The 20,033-nt window shown below is 38.0% G+C and overlaps 1 protein-coding gene across 1 annotated transcript in view; it reads left to right on the plus strand.

The window, feature by feature from the left end:
- CRT3 (calreticulin 3) overlaps positions 1 to 20,033 on the plus strand; it is a 54,306-nt gene that overhangs the window by 1,962 nt on the left and 32,311 nt on the right. Inside the window, exons 2-3 of the mRNA XM_090003480.1 lie at positions 8,385 to 8,492; positions 9,423 to 9,615. Of these exons, the coding sequence (XP_089859606.1) occupies positions 8,385 to 8,492; positions 9,423 to 9,615 (301 nt within the window). The remainder of the gene's footprint in view (positions 1 to 8,384; positions 8,493 to 9,422; positions 9,616 to 20,033) is intronic.

The raw sequence follows: 20,033 nt of genomic DNA on the forward strand, positions 1-20,033 counted from the left end.
TGTCCATAATGCACATTCATTTACACACAACAAGAATGTACATATAAAACAAATTTCTTATGCATACGAACAAATTTCTTATGCATATGAACTCCGCCTGTGTAGTTATACACTGCCGGTCCCAAGCCCGGATAAAGGAGGAGGGTTGCGGTAGGCCTGTGACAGCCAGCATAAAAACTTTGTCATATCCTATGAAAATGAACCAATATGAGAATTTCGTTGGGGCGTTCCCTACTGAGCGACGCGCTGTACTCTCTAGGCCCGGAGGCAGTGATAAATGTGCAAGGGTTGCTAGGTCGTCGCCCAGAAGCGACGCGTCACACCGGCGCCCGGGTGTGGTGTCAAATAGGCAAGGGTTCCCTCACTTTGTTGGACGGGTGGGGGTAAAGAAGTTAGTCCAAGACCATAAAATTAGGTTAGCCACTTGGAACATAGGGTCTTTAACTGGTAAGTTGGTAGAGTTAGTAGATGTTATGTGTAGGAGAAAGATTGATATTTTATGTCTTCAAGAGACCAAATGGGTAGGTGAGAAAGCTAAAGTGATAGAACCTTGTGGATATAAGATTTGGTATACAGGAATAAATAGGAATAGGAATGGAGTAGGGATTGCTATGAGTCGTCAGTTTATAGATAATGTAGTTGAGGTCCGTAGGAAGGGTGATAGAATTTTACTTATTAAATTAGTATTAGGTACGGATATTATTAATATTATTAGTGTTTATGCACCTCAAGTAGGTTTAGATGATTCCATTAAGCATCAATTTTGGAAAGATTTAGATGGAGTAGTACAAGAGACATCTTATGGAGAAAAGCTTTTCATCGGCGGTGACCTTAATGGACATGTAGGCATTAGTAGGGATGGATTTGAGAATATCCATGGAGGCTATGGTATAGGAGAAAGAAATGAAAGTGGAGAAAGGATTTTATATTTTTGTTTGTCCTATGATATGATCTTAGCAAACACTTGGTTTAGGAAGAGGGAGTCTCACCTAGTAACATTTAAAAGTGGGGTTAATACGAGTCAGATAGATTTTTTCCTACTTAGAAAGAGAGATAGGGGTTGTTGCATCGATTGTAAGGTTATACCAGGAGAAAGTGTAGCTACACAACATAGAGTCTTAATTTTAGATCTTAGAATTAGACAAGGCCGCAAAAGGGATAGACATAGGATAGATCCTAGAATTAAGTGGTGGGCACTGAAAGGAGCTAAACAAGGAATGTTTGTAGAGCAGGTAGTTAAGGAAGTTGATTGGTGTCTCGAGGAGGATTCAGAATCAATGTGGAATAAGATAGCGGGTGGTATGAGAAAAGTAGCTAAGGAGGTATTGGGTGAGTCTAAAGGCGGTGCACCACTAGGTAAGGATACATCATGGTGGAACGAGGATGTCAAATTAGCTATTAAGGTTAAAAGAGAGTGTTATAGAAATCTAAGTAAGAGTCGTGATAATGAGAATTTGGAGAAGTATATGATAGCAAAGAAGGAAGCTAAAAAAGTTGTTCGAAACGCGAGGGCTAAGGTATATAAGGAGGTTTATGACAAGTTGGATACCAAAGAAGGCGAGAAGGATATTTATAGGCTTGCAAAGATGAGAGATAGGAAATCGAAGGATTTGGGTATGGTTAGATGTATCAAAGATGAAACGCAAAGGGTTTTAGTCAAAGATGAGGAGATTAAGGAGAGATGGAAAGATTATTTTGATAAGCTATTTAATGATAGTCATGCTCAAGATCTTGGAGACTTCTCCATTCCTTTTCATGAGATAAATCGTGACTTCATGCGCAAGATTCAAAAGAAAGAAATTGCAGAGGCTTTGAAGAAAATGAAATCAAGAAGGGCAGTTGGCCCAGATGGTATACCTATCGAGGCTTGGAAATGCTTGGGAGAGAAAGGTTTAAAATGGTTGACAAATCTTTTTAACTTGATTTGGCGAACAAATAAGATGCCTAATGAGTGGAGGAAGAGTACTTTGGTGCCTTTATATAAGAATAAGGGTGATATACAAGATTGCACAAACTATCGTGGTATAAAACTCATGAGTCATACTATGAAACTTTGGGAGAGGGTGATTGAGTCTAGGTTGAGGAAGGTTGTCATGATATCGGAGAATCAATTTGGTTTTATGCCTGGAAGATCAACTATGGAAGCTATACATCTTCTTAGACAACTTATTGAAAGATATAGAGAGAGGAACAAAGATTTGCATATGGTTTTTATTGATTTAGAGAAGGCATACGATAGAGTACCTAGGGACGTTCTCTGGTGGACAATGATGAAGAAAGGTGTTTCTCTCAAGTACATTAGTATAATTAAAGATATGTATGAAGGAGTAGTAACCAATGTCCGCACTTGTGGAGGTGTGACAACCAATTTTCCGATAACGGTTGGGTTACATCAAGGATCTGCTTTAAGCCCTTTCCTATTTGCGATAGTGATGGATGAGCTTACGAGATCAATTCAAGAAAATGTACCGTGGTGTATGTTGTTTGCTGATGATATTGTTTTGATTGATGAGTCTAGAGCTGGAGTTAATGCTAAGTTAGAATTATGGAGACAGACATTGGAAGCTAGAGGTTTTAAGTTGAGTAAGAGTAAGACTGAATATATGGAATGTCGGTTTAGTAAGCAACGAAGTAGTGATGGGAGTGTAGTGAAGCTTGGTGAGCAAGATATACCGGTGAATTATTATTTCAAATATTTGGGATCCATCATTCAAAAGTATGGAGAAATTGATGGAGATGTAAATCATAGGATAAAGGTTGGGTGGATGAAATGGAAAAGTGCTACTGGAGTGCTGTGCGATCGTAGAATGCCATTGCGGTTGAAGGGAAAGTTTTATAGGACGACTATTAGACCCGCTTTACTATATGGTACGGAATGTTGGGCTGCCAAGAGACATCATATTCAAAAAATGAGTGTAGCTGAGATGCGGATGCTTAGATGGATGTGTGGAAATACAATAAAAGATAAGATTCAGAACGAAGAGATACGTAAGAAGGTAGGTGTTGCACCCATTGAAAATAAGATGCGAGAGAATCGTTTACGGTGGTTTGGACATATTCGGCGAAGGCCTAATGATGCTCCAGTTAGAAGGTTGGAGAAATGGGAAAATATATTAGTTAAAAGAGGTCGGGGTAGGCCTAGGAAGACGTGGATGGAGATGATAGGAAAGGATATGAATGCTTTGAACCTCACCGAGGACATGGCGTTGGATAGAAATGATTGGAGGAAAAGGATTCATGTGGAAGACCCAAAATGAATTTCTTTTTTGGTTCATATCGCTGACCCCAATTGTTTTGGGATGAAGGCGTAGTTGTTGTTGTTGTTGTTGTTGTATACGAACAAATGCTTGCAACATGCATTTTTCATGATCCATCATATGTATAAACTCTCAAATATACACATGATCATGTTCATGCATGTAATAAATTTCATGAGTTTCTATGCGTAAGACATAAACATGATAATCCAATGTAAATCTTAACCAATAAACACTTTTGCCATTTAACACACAATAAATCTGAGCATACTACATTGCTCGGGATACAAAACATAACCACCGAGTCATAGCTATGCTGCCACAATGCACATGACAACATTAGTATGGTGTTGACAGCATGTTTCTTAGCCAAAGGCAGTGGACAACGGACAATGCTGCACATAAATGTGCAGTATTGTTCTGCCCTACAACAACCCACTGAAAATCAAATAAATCACATGTATAACAATACTTGGCAGACCTTACACGAGTCAACATAAAGGGCAAGAATCCAAAAAAGTTGATTTGAGTAGTCAGTTTTGGAGGACCGACCCCCAATTACTCGGCCAACACACTTAAGGTGACCCAAACCAGATCTGTTCACACTATGCGCATTGGCAGTTCGGTTCAGTTTTGCAGGTGCACATAGCCGACATTGCCCCATATATATATATAACCAGCTCTCAAAAAGTTTTTTTTGTGGACCAACAAAATTTTAGTACAACTGTTATGAATGTCGGTTGCTCAAACATGACTTTGACAGCAGCCAATCGGAGGAAACAGCGTGCTGGAAATGCACGGCTAATGTATATTTATACTAATAATTAAATGCAAAAAATGACATGCTGGAAATACATGGCTGATGCATATTTATACCAGCAAATCAAATGCAGAAACAAGCAGCATGCTGGAAGTGCATGGTTGATGCATGTTTATACCAAAAATCAAGTGCAGAAAAATAACATGCTGGAAATCAATATGCTGCACAGTCATAACAGCCGCTATGAACATAAAAACAGCATTGCAGGTAAAAGCAAATCCACTATAGGTCGATGCACCAGACTATTTGTTTTATATATCTTGGATTATGATGATGATTGTTAGCTGGAATCAGATTTGATATAATCTGATCAGACCTGTTTTCAGCCGATAATCTGACTAGAAATACATCAGTCCGGTCGCAAATCACAGCCAGCATATCAGTTTAGTAAAAGATAAATTTAATGACAGTTCGTAGTATAGTTTTAACAAAACTGATTCTCATTATCACAACCCATATAGTCAGCCTGAAAACAGCCCTGAAAATCATCCTAACAGGACACCGATTCATTGACAATTATAAGGAATACTTTGCAAAGCCTAATGACAGTCTTAAAACACATTCAATATGGCATTAATAATGATTGCATGCCGGAAATCGATGACAGGTCTGGTTTGGATCAGATCTGATCCAAATTAGACCACGATATGTCAGCCAATGCATGATCAACCCCCCATATATATATTGTATATATAGGTCTATGCGGTAGGCTTGGTTTGGGTCAAATAAGATCCCAAACTAGAACTGCAGTATATATATATATATATATATATATATATATATATATATATATATATATATATATATATATATATATTAGGCATGCTGTTGCTATATAAAAAAAAATCAGTTTAAACATGAAAACACAAGAAACAAATCATGTTTCCATCAAAAGCGAGTTTCATGCCATCGTGCATCAAGGCATGTCATTGAACATGTCAAAAAAAATCAGATTTATTATTTTTTCATCTAGAATCTCTACATAAATCTGATGTAGACTATTTCTCCCCTTTCGAATCAAGAGAGGAACCCGTACCTTCGATCGAAAACGGAAAAAGAGCGAAAAAACTTCGTCGGATGCCCAAAACGGAAGGAGATCCTATTCCTTCCTTCTCATTCTTCTTCTTCTTTCCTTCCTTTTTTCCTTTCTCTCTCATCTCCCACGAGTTTCCCTCTCTCTCTCTCTTTTTCTCTCTTTCTCTTTTATTTTTTTTGTGTTATATAGTTGGTGGGCTCTTTTAGAAGGTATTTGGTTAGGAGATAGAGTTGTACTAGTGTAGAACTCTATCTCTAACCGCTTCTCCCTTTTTCTAACAATTTGTTATTTTATTTATTCTAATTATTTCTAACCAATTTGGGCTCTTCTAGAGGGTGATGCCCCCTTTAGAATCCCTACCTAATAGGTAGAGTTATATGGAACTCTAGCATATCCAAAATAAAATTTTCGGAATTTATTAAGTATTAATATTTAATTACTAAATAATAAATTTCAAGAATGTTCCAAAGGGTATCTCCCCCCTCTAGGAGTCTTCTTAACATGGATTTTAATTTATCTTTTTATATTGAATTTAAAACTTTAAATTGGTTGTACTTGAATTTTGGATTTGGATTCAAATCCAAGATCCAAATCTATATCCAAAATCCATATGGATCTCAGCCTGGATAAGATCTTAATTAATATGGGTCTTGGATTGTGTCTAGATCCATATCAACTTGGATAAAATGGATCCGATCTGATCTGATCTAGAACTGTTCACGTCGAGGCGGGTCATTTTTGAAAAATGTGATTTTTGAGCCAACCTTTGCCTGAATTCAGAAAAATAAAATATCGATGTTTTCAAAATCACGAGACGCATCTAATGATATATTACCTGATTTTTGCCTTTGAATATTTCCTGAATTTAACCTGAATTTTGCTCGATTTTTGCTTGATTTTAAAGGTCAAAAATAAAAAGTTTTAACAAATCTTATTTGCCTCGTTTAGGTCTTGTCAATGGGTCACGGGCCATGCCCAGACTCAGCTCATGCCACCTAAAATCGAAGTTTTTAACAACTTTACAAAATACTTAGCCAAATTTTCAGAAATCTCAGAATTTAACAGGAAGGAAAACACACGATATTACAGGTATACGTACCCGTGTCGACTCGAGTATGGTCGCCTAAATGGCATGTCGCGGTTACATAGACCCCAAGGCTTGGTCCATGCCTGAAATTATTGGCTACGATGATGAATGAGGTTTAGGGTTTAAAATCTAGATCCTAACCAGAGTTATTGAAAGCTTCTTAGATAAGTGAGAAACCCACTTTTCGGAAACTCGCTTCGGAAGCACGATACTCTTTGCTTCCAAAACTTGATGAGAATCTCCATTCTCCCACGCTTCTCCTATGCTTTCCACACACTTCATCTATTCTTCTTATATGTTCTCACTTTTCATGTTTTTTATGTGTTTTCTCTCACCTTCTCACTCACTTTCATGTGCTTTCTCTAAATTGGCAGTCATCATTTTTAGATTTTGTTAAAAAATTAATTCTTACACTAAAAATCATGAAATTTAAGAATAATCACCTTTATTTTATTTTTTATTTGCATTCCATTTTGATTTCTATTTAATTCTTATATTGTTTTTTTTTAACTCCTCACTTCCCGCTTCCTATAAATTTTAAAATGCATCACTTCTCACTTCTGCTTCCTAGTCTGTCCACCTTGATCCTAACTTACTGCTATTCGGTTAATTGAATGCATCTCACTACATATGTGAGGGATGCTGCCTCACTCACACGTCCAACATCAACATTAAAGGAAAACCTCAGTTGGTTCTATCCGTGAAGCAGAATTCCTTCCACAATAATCAAAATGTTTTATTCCTCATTCAATCCTTGAAAAAAAAAACCTTTGAGTGGGAGAACTTTTCTTGTACCAATGTTGACCACCTGAGAGAAAATTATCACAATGGGAATTCACTTGAATGTAGAGATGAAATCCTTTGGAACTTAGCCTTCTCTTTTGGGGCTAGAGAAGGAATAAAGGAAAAAGAATGTTAGGGTTGGTTCATAATTTGAGTATACCCAATGGTTTGAAGAGGAAACTGGAAAATTTGTTATTTACTCTGCTCAGTTGAATGTTATCCCCACTTTAAGTGAACGGAAAACAACAACAGCACCTATTTGAGGCATTTCTCAAAAGGTGAGGTATCCATTTCAAAAATGTGAAACTTCAGGCAGCTAAATGTAAGTTAGTGATGGGTTAAGCATCTATATGTAAATTATCCTGGAATCAAAATGCTGGCATGTGTATAGTACCATTGTCCTAGCAATGGATGATCAGTTTTTGATGTGCACTACTTCATTTATGATTGTTGTATTTATGTCTCCCAGCATAGTATACCACTTAATTACGATTGCTTATTGTTGTATTTTGTGTTTCCGAACATACTCTCTTTTCTTGTCTTCACGAGTTTGAAACTTTTGGTTTGGCTGCCTGAACCTTAACCAATTGCTGTCTAAAGATAATGCCTTTCGCGTGCTTCTCACCATTGAGGGTCCGTTTGCATGTTGCAGAAAAAGCCACCTTTAAGCTCCCTTTCTGTGGTAAAGGGGGCTTTTTCTGTGGGGCCACACCAATCCATGGTGGCACACACAGACAAGGGAGGCGGTTTCTGTGCAGAAACTTTCCTGCCCACCCCTTTTTTCTTCACTACCCCCATTTACCACGGAAAGAAAGTCCGACCGGGGGTGGTTAGACTTTGTTTCAGCGGTAACACTGTGATACTTTCTGTGTGGAGAGTGTTACTTTGCAAGGTAAATGCCCCCTGAAACGTTTTGTAGGTGTATTGGTTGCATTGACTGTTCATCACTTATTTTTTGGTAAAGGATAATGGTCCTACTTTCCCTTCAATTGTCAAGATCGAGAAGAATCCGCTAACTAGTTTTTTTTTAATGTGATGTAATGCCATGTTCAACATGCAAATAAATTCTCTCCAAAATCTCCACTTTTTCTTCCAACTCCAAATAGACCTCTGAATTTGTCCATCTGGAAGTGTGATGTGATGGAACTGGACCTTCTTGTTCTATTTTGGGTCAATACCTTTTATGTTCTATTTGCTTCTCAGTTACCCTTTAGTTCCTTCTGCCTAAGATTTTGTCAGACATCACATACCTTTTATGCGATGGAACTGGACCTTTTTCTATTCTGGATCAACATATCAATACCTTTTATGTTTTGTTTGCTGCTCAGTTACTCTTTAGTTCCTTCTGATTTCTATGTATTATCTCTATGATCTGATTGTTATCTGCTATCTGTGTTGAAGATGGGTGGGAGGAACGCTGGGTTAAGTCTGATTGGAAGAAGAGTGAAGGAAAAGCTGGATCTTTCAAGCATACTGCAGGAAAATGGGCTGGCGATCCAGATGATAAAGGTATCTTTTTTCACTGTAATGATGCCGAGACAGTTGAAAAATCACCAGGCCTTTTTTTTTTAACGAGTCAAAAGTAGCATATGATTGCATTTTGACCTTGAACAGACACATGCATACATGCACATGCAGATGTCTACACAACATGCACGATGAAATAAGGTGAAAAGCAATGCTAACAAGAGAATTGGACTTGGTCTTTGACAAACAACCACTAGTAGGTATTCATGAATTATGCTTGTCACAGAATATTAAAATGTTATGTGCTCTCATAGCTGAAGTTCAACTATGCAAACCCTGCAATCAAGGAGGAGAAAGTCATGTATTTATGCTTTTATATGTGCTTTATAAAGGAAAAGAGTTGGGTGCTTTAACTTGCTTACATTTTTTTAAATTTCTGAAGTGGCGTACATGGCCACTTAGGGTTTTGTGGGTGATGAGCTATCATTAGTTTTAGCATGCAAGGTAATGAAAGGTGGGCCACACCATCAACCAGAATGTGTTTTTGTTATTCAGAGAGATAAAAACATATTATAATGTCTGGACCATATAACCTCATATTTTAGAGCCTCCATCAGCATGTTTCTATACTCATTGGTTGAGCCGGAAATATGTTACAGGCTGCTTCTCATGGTTAAACATGTGTATTTCTTCAAAATACCTGATTAGGTCTCTCCATTTATGTGGGTTGCCCTAGTTACTATCAGAAGGCACAACAATCAACAATAATTACCTTGGCAGAAATTGTTGCCTGCACCAATCCCTCATATAACTTGTCTTTAGGCTTTACCTACTGTGTAGTTTATCCATGCCATTTATCCTTTTCTTTATGGATATTATCTCATGTTTTTTTTGCCCCGTGATTAATCCTGAGTCATTCTTTATTAAGTAGTTATAGTTTGTATTAATTTGGAATTTCTTAACTTCTTTCAGGTATTCAAACATATCCTGATGCAAAGCACTATGCTATATCTGCAAAATTTCCAGAATTCAGTAACAAGGATAGAACCCTGGTGGTTCAGTACTCAATAAAGTTTGAGCAGGATATTGAATGTGGTGGTGGGTACATCAAGTTTCTTTCTGGTTATGTTAATCAGAAGAAGTTTGGTGGTGATACTCCCTACAGGTTTGCTATGCTCTCCCTTTTCTGAAGCCATTGTATTGATTTTCTCTCCTGCTGCTATTGTTAATCATTTTGCTTATTCCCAGCTTATCTATGTTCCTGTCTGAAAGTTCAGCACTTCAGCTACTGCTCTAGAAAACTTTATACCTTCATGGGCAAATTACTAGCAAAGGCTGTTTGAAAGTTAACTGCTGCTCTAGAAAACTTGAGCAAATTACTAGCAAATGGATCATTTTTTTGTCCAGAAAAAGACCATATACAAGGGGCTGGATCAGGTGCAATCACATCACACATTTTTTATTTGCTGCTGCACCTGAGCATCCTCCATCATTTCCGTGCAGCCTGTCAGCTGTGGGGCTCAACAGTAGACGGTGGGTGCTCAAGTGCAGCAGCACATTTGAAATGTGCAATGCGATTGCACCTGATCTTTTTCCCATATACAACCAGTTAAAGAATTACCTTGCTTTTACTCAGATGATGCTCACTGTTTATCAGCAAAGTATCAGGGGGTACTCGCCAAAAATACAGAAAACATAAAAAAAATCCATGGTTGCAAAATGACTTGGGATTAATATTTTTGGCACCTCAAGTTAGTTGTTTTATACCATCATGCCCTCCCAAAGCTGCTTGTGGCATGCCACTAGACTAGGGACTCAAGTTCTAAGAATTCCAAAACAAGGGCTAAGCATAGGAAGGAGTTTTTAGATGAGGTTAACCAAGTCGGATTCCGACCCGTAGAGGACAACAGGGTGATGCACCTATTGAATGAGCAAAGGAAGACATGCAAATTGGATAAGGGGCTTTGTCTGTTAAGATATTGCATCTTTTTAGTACATATATTCACATATATATAGTTTTTATCTTTCTAGTATATGTGTGTGTGTGAATATATATTTTTTATTGTGTATCTAAACTGAAATACCCATCAGGGGTATTTCCATTATTTCCTATTATAATAGGGGTCAGCCTACTAGGGGCTGACTTTGTAATTTATGTTTTTATTTTTTTTTTGTGTTTTTTAATATTTTTTGAAATATGGCTGTTGGCAACAGCCCAACTAGACATTGGGAGCTAGCCCAATCTCTAGTTGGGCTGCCTCCTTTGTTCTCTCTTCTTGCTTATAAATAGGGATCTTCCCTATTATGTATTTCAATGCTTCTCTAAGTATATTGGTGATTAATACAAGATTATATTTTTTTATCTTCTCTCTTATGAGTTGTTATTGTGTATCTCTTTTGTGAGATTGTATTTGGTCCATAAGTAACCTCTTTGTATTTGTGCTCTCTTCTAGCCCTTAGTGGCATTCTCTTGTATTTCTTGTGTTATTACATGGTACCAGAGCCATCGGTATTGAGATCCGTGTGAAGCTTGATCGAGTTGACACTAGATCGTGGATTGTGGGCTTGTGGTTTCCAAAAGATCATTGCTTCAATTCTCTTTTGTTTTCTCTTTCTATATCTCATTTCTTCCCTTGTATTCATGGAGGATGAACGAGAGGTCATCGTTTTCATTCCCATGAAACTCAATGACACTATGTGATGTAGGCATCCATAGTGAAGCATAGAATTTAGGAAATGAGTCTATGGGGTTTGGTTGATAGCTTCGAGAAAGAACCTAAGCTAGTTCTTTTCAAGAATGAAAATGGCAAGTAACACTTCAAGGAGATTATATAAATAAAGCCATTGCCAACTACGAAAAGAGATGGAAAGAATGGAAGATGAGTCATTCCAAAATCATGGGATGACTCATTAATAGTGTTGACATAAAAAAAGTGCTCTAGTTTGGCAAAATTTGCGGTGGCTAGTGATGCTTGGAAGTATATCTAAGATATGTATTCCCTAAGAAATATTGCCCATGTATATAACCTCCAAAATAAAGTGACGACCATGATCGAAGGATACACGAGCATAAGAGAATATTACAATGCTCTTTATCTTTGGGATGAGTTAGCTTTTCTAAAGCGTAACTAGCATTATCTTATAGATTTAGAACTCCGTGAAAAACAAATCAAAATGGAACACTTTTGTCATTTTGTAAATGGGCTTAAACCTGAGTTTGAGGGGACCACATCGGCTCTCCTTCATAGAGGAAGTCTTCCTTCCATAGTTAAGACTCTACAAAAACTAATTATGAAAGAGAATAGGTTGAAGAAACTCTCCTCTACAAAAGATGATGAATCGGTGCTTGCTATGTCAAGGCCCAAAAATTACACAAAGGTCTACAAGCCTCCACATTTCAGAATAAATTCAAATGACTATGATTCCAAAAAGAAAATTATCATTTTTTAATGAACTGGGCCACATCAAACCTTTTTGCCTAAAAAGGAAAAGAGAAAATAGAGGAAAATAAAAGAAAGTGGCCTCTATGGGGCCATCATTCGAGAAAAGTGGTGTAAATGAAGGCTCCAAAAATATTGGAAACATGTCGCTTGATCAACTTATGAAAGCTTTACAACCACTATTCAAAGGTCAAACTTCTTCCTTTTTCAGTGCAGCCGTCTCTACATGCATGGACCTCAGTAAGACTTCTTGGATTCTTGATTTCGGTGTTTCATTCCATATGATTCCTAATGAGTCTGTACTACTGAGTCTTATGTTTCAACCGCTAATAGAACATCTTTAAAAATCCAAAGCTTTGGTATTTTAAAAAATTCTTTTAAAAATAGCTAAAGTTTTTATGTTCCAAATATTAGAGTAGTACTTAAACTAAATTTAAATCTCCTATCTATTTTAAATTACTGACCATGTAAGGTCACTTTCTCATCTAGTGGTTGCTTGGTGCAGGATCTCCGATCCAAGAAGCCGATTGAGTGAGGCCATAAAAGAGCGGACTTTATTGAGATTGTGTATTATTTTCATTCGGATATGGGTCTTGGACTCGATCCATACGTGTATATGTTATTATTGGGTCTGAGTTTTTTTATTGTATTTAGGTCTTATGTAATATACCAGGCCCGACCCATGTTGTACCTTGGATATATATATATATATATATATATATATATATATATATATATATATATATATATATATATATATATATATATAGGGCATGACTCTCATGTTGAAAATCGTATCATCAGTCGGCGCCCCTTACACAACTATTCTTCATCCTCTTCTGCATTGACATATTCCGGTGTGATTTCTAACATGGTATCAGAGCAAGGTCCAAGGGCATGAAGTTGATCCCAGAAGGTGTGTCTCGAGAGATTGATCTTCGAATTCCAGGTTATCGGGATTATATCCCTTAATCCTACCCTTCCCTTATCTTTCATTGTGGGTTTTATTCTAATCAACCTCTTTTCTTCAAGGCCAGATTTGTCGATTCTCTGTTTCAGATTTTATCGTACCTTTCAGATTTGATTTCGGTTTCAGATCTCTGTCCTTCTATCTCTCCTATTACTGGTAGTGGTATCTTTTCCTTTCAGATTCATATCCTGATTTGAAATATATTTGATCGTCCTTTCCAGATCTGATCAGTTCATCAGATCTGCTTTTGTCGGTTCTTCAAGATTTGATCAATTTATCAGATCAGCATCTCCTCAACATGAGATCTGATTGTTTACATCATAATCAAAACAAATATATATATATATATATATATATATATATATATATATATATACACACACACCTTTCTTTACTGCGAATCTGGCTTTGTCGTCTTCTTAGTTACGTCAGAATTTAAATTCCTTTCTTCAGTCCTTTTTTCACCAGATCTGTGTTGTCACTTTTGGAGTCGGCGGGCAAGTCTGATCATATTCTGTGCAGATCAGAACCATTGCCTGTGCAGTCCTTCAACTGCGTGAGAGGGGTCATTGCTGGACGTCTCTCACTTAACGTCTGAGCAGCGTGTCTGATTTCTTCAAAAAAAAAAAATAGAGGGGACAGATAGACTGCTGCGTCTAACTGCTCCTCTTAATTCTTGGACTGCCTTGCTAATTTATTACTTGCTTCCTTCAAATTCTTTGCCCTTTATTTATGGACTCTCCTCTTCCATCGAGCTTCCTTGGCCAACTTATCTATGAAAAATTCAATAATTCGAATTACCTAACCTGGAAGAGGCAAATTTTGCCTTTCATTAGGAGTTTGGATCTCTCTGGACACCTTGATGGGACAATTCATGTCCCACCAGAGTTTGTTCTGCAGGAGGAGCGAGATGATAAAAGGGAGGTTTTCAGCAAGTTGGTTCGGAATCCAGATTTTGTGACGTGAAGGAGAAAAGATAAGGCAATTGTGGCCTACATTACCTCTACTCTGTCTCAGGAGGTATTGGTGGCCATTCCGGATGAGTGTTCTGCCATATTGCTTTGGCAAAAATTGGCATGGACGTACCCCCGATCTCGGAGGCCAGAATTTTGCATTTGAAAAGAGAGTTTCAACTTTTGAGAAAGAACTCTCTATCTGTCACAAAGTATATGAATAAAGTCAAGACCATTACAGCTCAGCTAGGGGTACCCATTTATTAAACAGGTAACCCGACACGACATGGTTAACCCGTTTAATAAACAGGTCGGGTAAACGGGGTTGTAGGTTAGCAGGCGGGTCGGTTCGTGTTAGCGGGCGGGTTGGTGGGCGGATTGGCGGGTCGGGTAAACGGGTTGACCTGCCCGCCTAATCCGTTTATTAAACGGGTCAGCCGGGTTGGCGGGTTGGCATACCCCTAACACGAACCCGACCCGTTTAATAAACGGGTTAGGCGGGTCGACCCGTTTACAACACAAACCCGTTTAAACCAAGCCCGAACCCGCCTAAGAAGTGGGTTGGCGGATCGTGTCAGATTTTGCCACCCCTAAGATCAACTAGCTATGGTGGGTTGCGGACAGAGATAAAGTTCAGTAGGCACTAAATGGACTTGGCTATGATTATCATATGTTAGTCACATCTCTCCTGTGTCTACCTTCATTGACTAGTTTTGAAGATCTACGTGCAAAGTTGCTACATTATGAAGTCTCCATCAAAGGTGAGGAGATTGCCTTGAATTCGAACAACCATGATATGTTAGTCACAGGGATGATGTCTGGAAGAGGATATGGAGGTTTCCGGGGAGGACGTGGGTAGGGAAGAAGTGGTCAAGGGGGTCGTGGACTGCTGCCCACCCCTAACATGCTGCCTAATTCTTTCTCAGGGAACTAGGACTCCAGGAATGTACCAACCTATTTTCAATGCAACAAAAGGGGGCATATTAAGGCGAATTGCTGGTTTAATCCACAGAATAAAGGCAAATTTAATGATGCTGGGTCTTCTGCTAGAGGAAAGTCAAGGGAAGGATCTAAGGATAATGAAAAGGACAATGTGAAGAATCTCCTAATATCTGCACTTTCAGGATTGAGCTTCAAACAAAGTGAGCAGGGGATTTGGTACATTGACTCCAGGGCTGCTGCACATGTGATAGGTGATGTTGGTAAGATTTCGAAACTTGTTCCTTATCGAGGTAAATATAATATTAAAACTGGAGATGGTGCCCTCCACCCTATCTCTCATGCTAGAAATGTTTTCCTTCCATTACCTATTTCTTCCCTACATTTATTTGACGTTTATCATTCTCCTAGTATTATAAAAAATATTGTTTTCGTTTCTAAACTTATTGACGATACTAATTCTTCTGTTGAATTTACTCCTTCTATACGTATCAAGGATCTTCTCACGAAGAAGACGCTTGTTGAAGGAGAACGATAGGGAAATATGCATGTCCTCAGGGAAAGTTCTGTTCGTGATACTTCCTCAAACCCACAAAACGCTCAACCAGTTTCACCATTATCGGTTAAAGATGTTTTTAGTCTCTCTCAGTGTAATAAGTCAGAAATCTAGCATCGTCGTTTGGCTCATTGTAATCATTCTTTTATTGAAAAACTTGTGTCAAGATGACTTGTCCCAGAGTCCTGTTTGAGTCTTGAGTTAGTTGTTTCACTTTGTTCTAGCTGTCAATTGTGTAAGAGTCATGTTCTCCCTTTCAATTTAATAAATCAAAGAGCTTTTGTGCCTTTTGAAATTATTTATGTAGATGTTTGGGGACTTGCTCCTCAACCTTCATCGATAGTTATTCCAGGTATACCTGGATTTACTTTATGAAACATAAGTCTGAAGTGTTTAAGCTCTTCCGCTCATTTTATGCTCTAGTTCTAGTTTGTAACCAATTTTTGTCTAAAATTCAACATTTCTAATGTGATGGTGGGGGAGAGTATTTATCAAAGAAATTTACTGATTTTTTCTAAGATAATGGAATAAGTCGTATATCTTGTCCACGTACACCCTAACAAAATGGTGTAGCGGAAATAAAACATTGTCATGTTGTGGAAAGTGCATTGAGCATTTTGCATGATAGCCATATTCTTCTCAGTTTGTGGATGAAAGCCTTTCATTCTGCTGTGTATATTATAAATTGCCTCCCAATTAAGCTACTAGAAAATCAATCTCTCTATTTTACACTATTTTGGAGTTTATCCTGATTACAATGAGTTACAGGTGTTTGGCTGTGTGTGTGTTATGTTCATATTGACAATTCCTAGCGTAACAAGTTCCAGGATAAAGCGTGCAAATGCAAATTTGTGGGATATGATTATTGCTATGATCTCACTAACCGCATCAGGGTCTCGCGGAACGTTGGGTTCGATGAGACTAATACTGAGGTTTCAATGAGTGCAAATGGGTACAACAAAGATGTTGAAGGATACCAGCCATGGCTTGCCGCTGAGCTATTTGATCATATAGAAACACAAGGTACCTCGCCAAACCCTATACAACTTGTTGGACAAAATGAGACAGATGTACAAGCACAAAGGGAAGAGCCACCAGATAAGCAGATAATTGCAGGGCCCGTTCCAGATGTTATAAAGTTTCAAAGGGCTATCTATATGCGGCAAAACATGAACAATGATCAGCGACTTGATGTGCTACCCAAGAAGTTTGAGAGGGCTCATCATCTCATTGAAAGGTGAGTCAATTATGATAACTTTTTCACAGAATTGCAGTTCATTTCTCAAATTGAAAAGCAGGATAAACCTATCACCTTTTCACAAGCATCTAAATCAGTCAAATGAGTGGAGGCTATGAATGAGGAGCTGAAGGCTTCACATGAGTGCGGGACTTGTAAGGTTGTCCCTAGACCTTTAGACACAAACAACATAGGGTCTAAATGGGTTTATAAAATAAAGTACAAACTTGATGGATCTATTGAACGTTACAAGGTGAGGCTAGTAGCCAAGGGCTTCACAGAAGAATACAGACAAGACTATGATGAAACCTTTAGCCCCGTGGTCAAGATGGGAACCATTCGATTAATCTTGTTTTTGTCAATCAATTATGGATGGCCTCTTGGTCAACTAGATGCTAAAAATGTCTTTCTGCATGGTAGTCTAAAAGAGGTGTATATGGAGCAACCTCCGGGTTATGCGGAAAGCAGTCCCAGCACACCTGTTTGCAAACTACGAAGGTCAATTTATGGGTTAAAGCAGGCCTCTTGCTCATGGTTTGACAGTTTCTCTCTTGAAATTCAAAGGCAAGGATTCATTCGGTCTCATCTGGATCATTCCCTATTTATCTTACGAGATCATCAGGTAACCACTTTGCTTCTTATATATGTGGATGACATTATCATTATTGGGAACTCGAATGACCACATAGAAATCATAAAAGTTTGAGTTGGAAGTTTAAGATGAAAGATTTGGGCGATTTGCATTATTTCTTGAGAGTTGAAGTTGATGGACAGGGTGAACGCCTCTTATTAACCCAGCATAAGTACACACCTTGGACCTATTGGATAAGGCAAAAATAAAAGATTGCAAACCTCTTTCTACTCCCAGTGTGCGGGGAAACATATGGAGATCCCACACAATACCGCAGTCTTGTAGGTATGCTTCAATATCTTACCTTTACTAGACCAAACATTGTATATGCAGAAAATCAAGTCTCACAGATTATGCATGACCTACGCATAAAGCATATGAATGTCGTTAAGCGGATTCTTCGATACTTGAAAGGAACTCTTGGGAATGGTCTAGTTTATCATCAAACTAAAACTAAAGGTGAACGACAACGACTAGTTATGTATACAGATGTAGATTGGGCTGGAGACACGGATGACAGGCGATCAGTGTCAGGGTACTGTGTTTTTATTGATAGGAACCTAATAGCCTGGAGCAGCAAGAAACAACAAGCCGTTGCACGATCCGGTATTGATGCTGAATATCGATCTATGACAACAGCCACAACAGAGGCGATCCAGCACTGAGGCTGAATATCGATATATGGCAGCAACCACAACCAGAGTTGCCAGTCGAGGAAGCGGGAGCGGGAAGCGAGGCACTTCTAAAATTTTAGGAAGCGGGAAGCGCGGGACGACTTAGGAGCGACCTAGGAAGCGTCTCGGAAGCGACCTAGGAAGCGTCTCAGAAGCGACCTAGGAAGCGTCTCGGAAGCGACCTAGGGAGCGAACCGGAAGCGACCTAAAAAGCGAAGAAGGAAGCGACATAGGATTTGAGTGAGAAGCGAAAGGGAAGCGAATAAGAATCGAAAGGGAAGCGAAAATGTAATTATATATTTTTATTTTATCAAAAACTAAGATTTATGTGATCATTGACAAAATAAAACATGTATATAGACAATAAATAATATAAGTTGTAATTATCTAACAAATGCATCATATTGCAACTGTCAAGCATTTAAAAAATTATACATCAAAAGAAGATCATAATTCACATTCTTGTTGTATATAAAAGTTTTTAAGTTGGATTACTCCAATTACATCATAAAAAAAAATAATAATTCAAGAGTTCATTAATCTGTCATCTTTCTCTTCCTTTTCAAGTCAGCAATAGATCGCGAACTTTCTGCATCATCATGTGCTTCTTGTCCTCCATGACCATGTCTTCTGCTTCTTTCTTCATTTTCTATAATGAATGCGTTAAAAAATTAAAATGTTCAAAAACCATAATTTAAAATATAAAAAACACAATATCAACATACCTTGCCTAGGTCTCCGGCTAAAGAAACGATCAATCCGACCATGAGGAACTGATGGTCGCTCTTATATATCTGCAGTTCTACTAGTTCTGATGGATTGATTTGTATCCTCTTCAACTTCATTTGTACGTATAATTATTGGAGGTAATGGAGCTCTTGGTTGTGCATCTTTATGTTTGGATTTAGAAATAGTGCTTGATTGTTGTGCACTATCATCCAAATCTCTCCATCGCATATCCTCTAATCTCAACGTATTTTCTTCTATAATAGGAAGATTTGGATTGATATCCCATTTTCGACTACGCCCTTTTTTATAGCGATTGTTGCACCTTTTATAACAAGAATATAAAATATGAATGCAAATAAACAATCAATGATAAAAAAAGAGAAAAAAAATACCAAAACAAAAGTACAACACAGTTTAAATTATACCTGTCAATCAATCGAAGATTGGAATGAATATACACTAAGGTATCAGCACGATCTTCATTGAGCCTATTTCTTTTAACATTGTGAATATAACTATAGGTGCTCCACACTCTTTCTGCAGAAGATGTGCTAATAGGTTGAGATAAAACCTTAATGGCTAATGCTCTTAACTTCGGTGTATCACCACCATAAAAATGCCACCAATTAAGCACTGACATTGTAGGATTCAGTGCATCTATTCGTGCTGCATTTCAGCTAAATCTTTCACTTCGTGATGCAAAAGCCACAAGTTGTGACCTATAAAGTGTAGATAACTCTTCATTTTCAGAAGATATGACTTCAAGCGCGAGCATTGCACCGTCTAAGATATCATTATCCTTTTCTGCAAAAAGAAAATGTTTAGTAACTATAACAAGAAAATGCAAATGAAATAATAAAATAATTAAATCATTTAACTTTAAACTTTATTAAATAGATAGAATTAAATTTTTACCAGGAGAAACTCGTTTGACCCCTCCTGCTGCTGGGATTTTGAGTTACTCTGACTCGTAATATTTTGGAGTAAGCATGTGGGCTAAACTATGGAGAGGCACTGATGCAGTGAGGGTACGATGAAACCTTCACGGTGTTTTGAATTTGATGTGGCTGCTCTTTGTTGTCACGTGAAAACCCCCAAACAACCACGTTAAGGGGACTGTCACAGGGTAGACCTACCAACTGATGCCGTGTGGAAGGTCGGCTGCAATGTCCATGTTTGCTTAGAAGGTTGGCACGCTGCTCACGAACGTACGATATGCAGTGCTAACAGGAGAAAAAAAGAGCCACCCAAAACTATCGGTGCTGTTTGTTTTCTTTTATTCAACTGGAACGTCAACTGAAACAAATGATGGAACTGCTGGGAAGGAAGCAATAACAGTACGTGAATGAAAAAAACACAAGCTCATCAAATAAGGAATCAAAGAATATCTGAAAAGACCAAAAGTTGTTGAACCGAAGACTTGAATAAAAAGCTGCTGCAACAAAACAAAAGAC

The sequence above is a fragment of the Nuphar pumila genome, chromosome 4, assembly GCF_984573655.1.
Source record: "Nuphar pumila chromosome 4, dmNupPumi1.hap1.1, whole genome shotgun sequence".
NCBI lineage: Eukaryota > Viridiplantae > Streptophyta > Magnoliopsida > Nymphaeales > Nymphaeaceae > Nuphar > Nuphar pumila.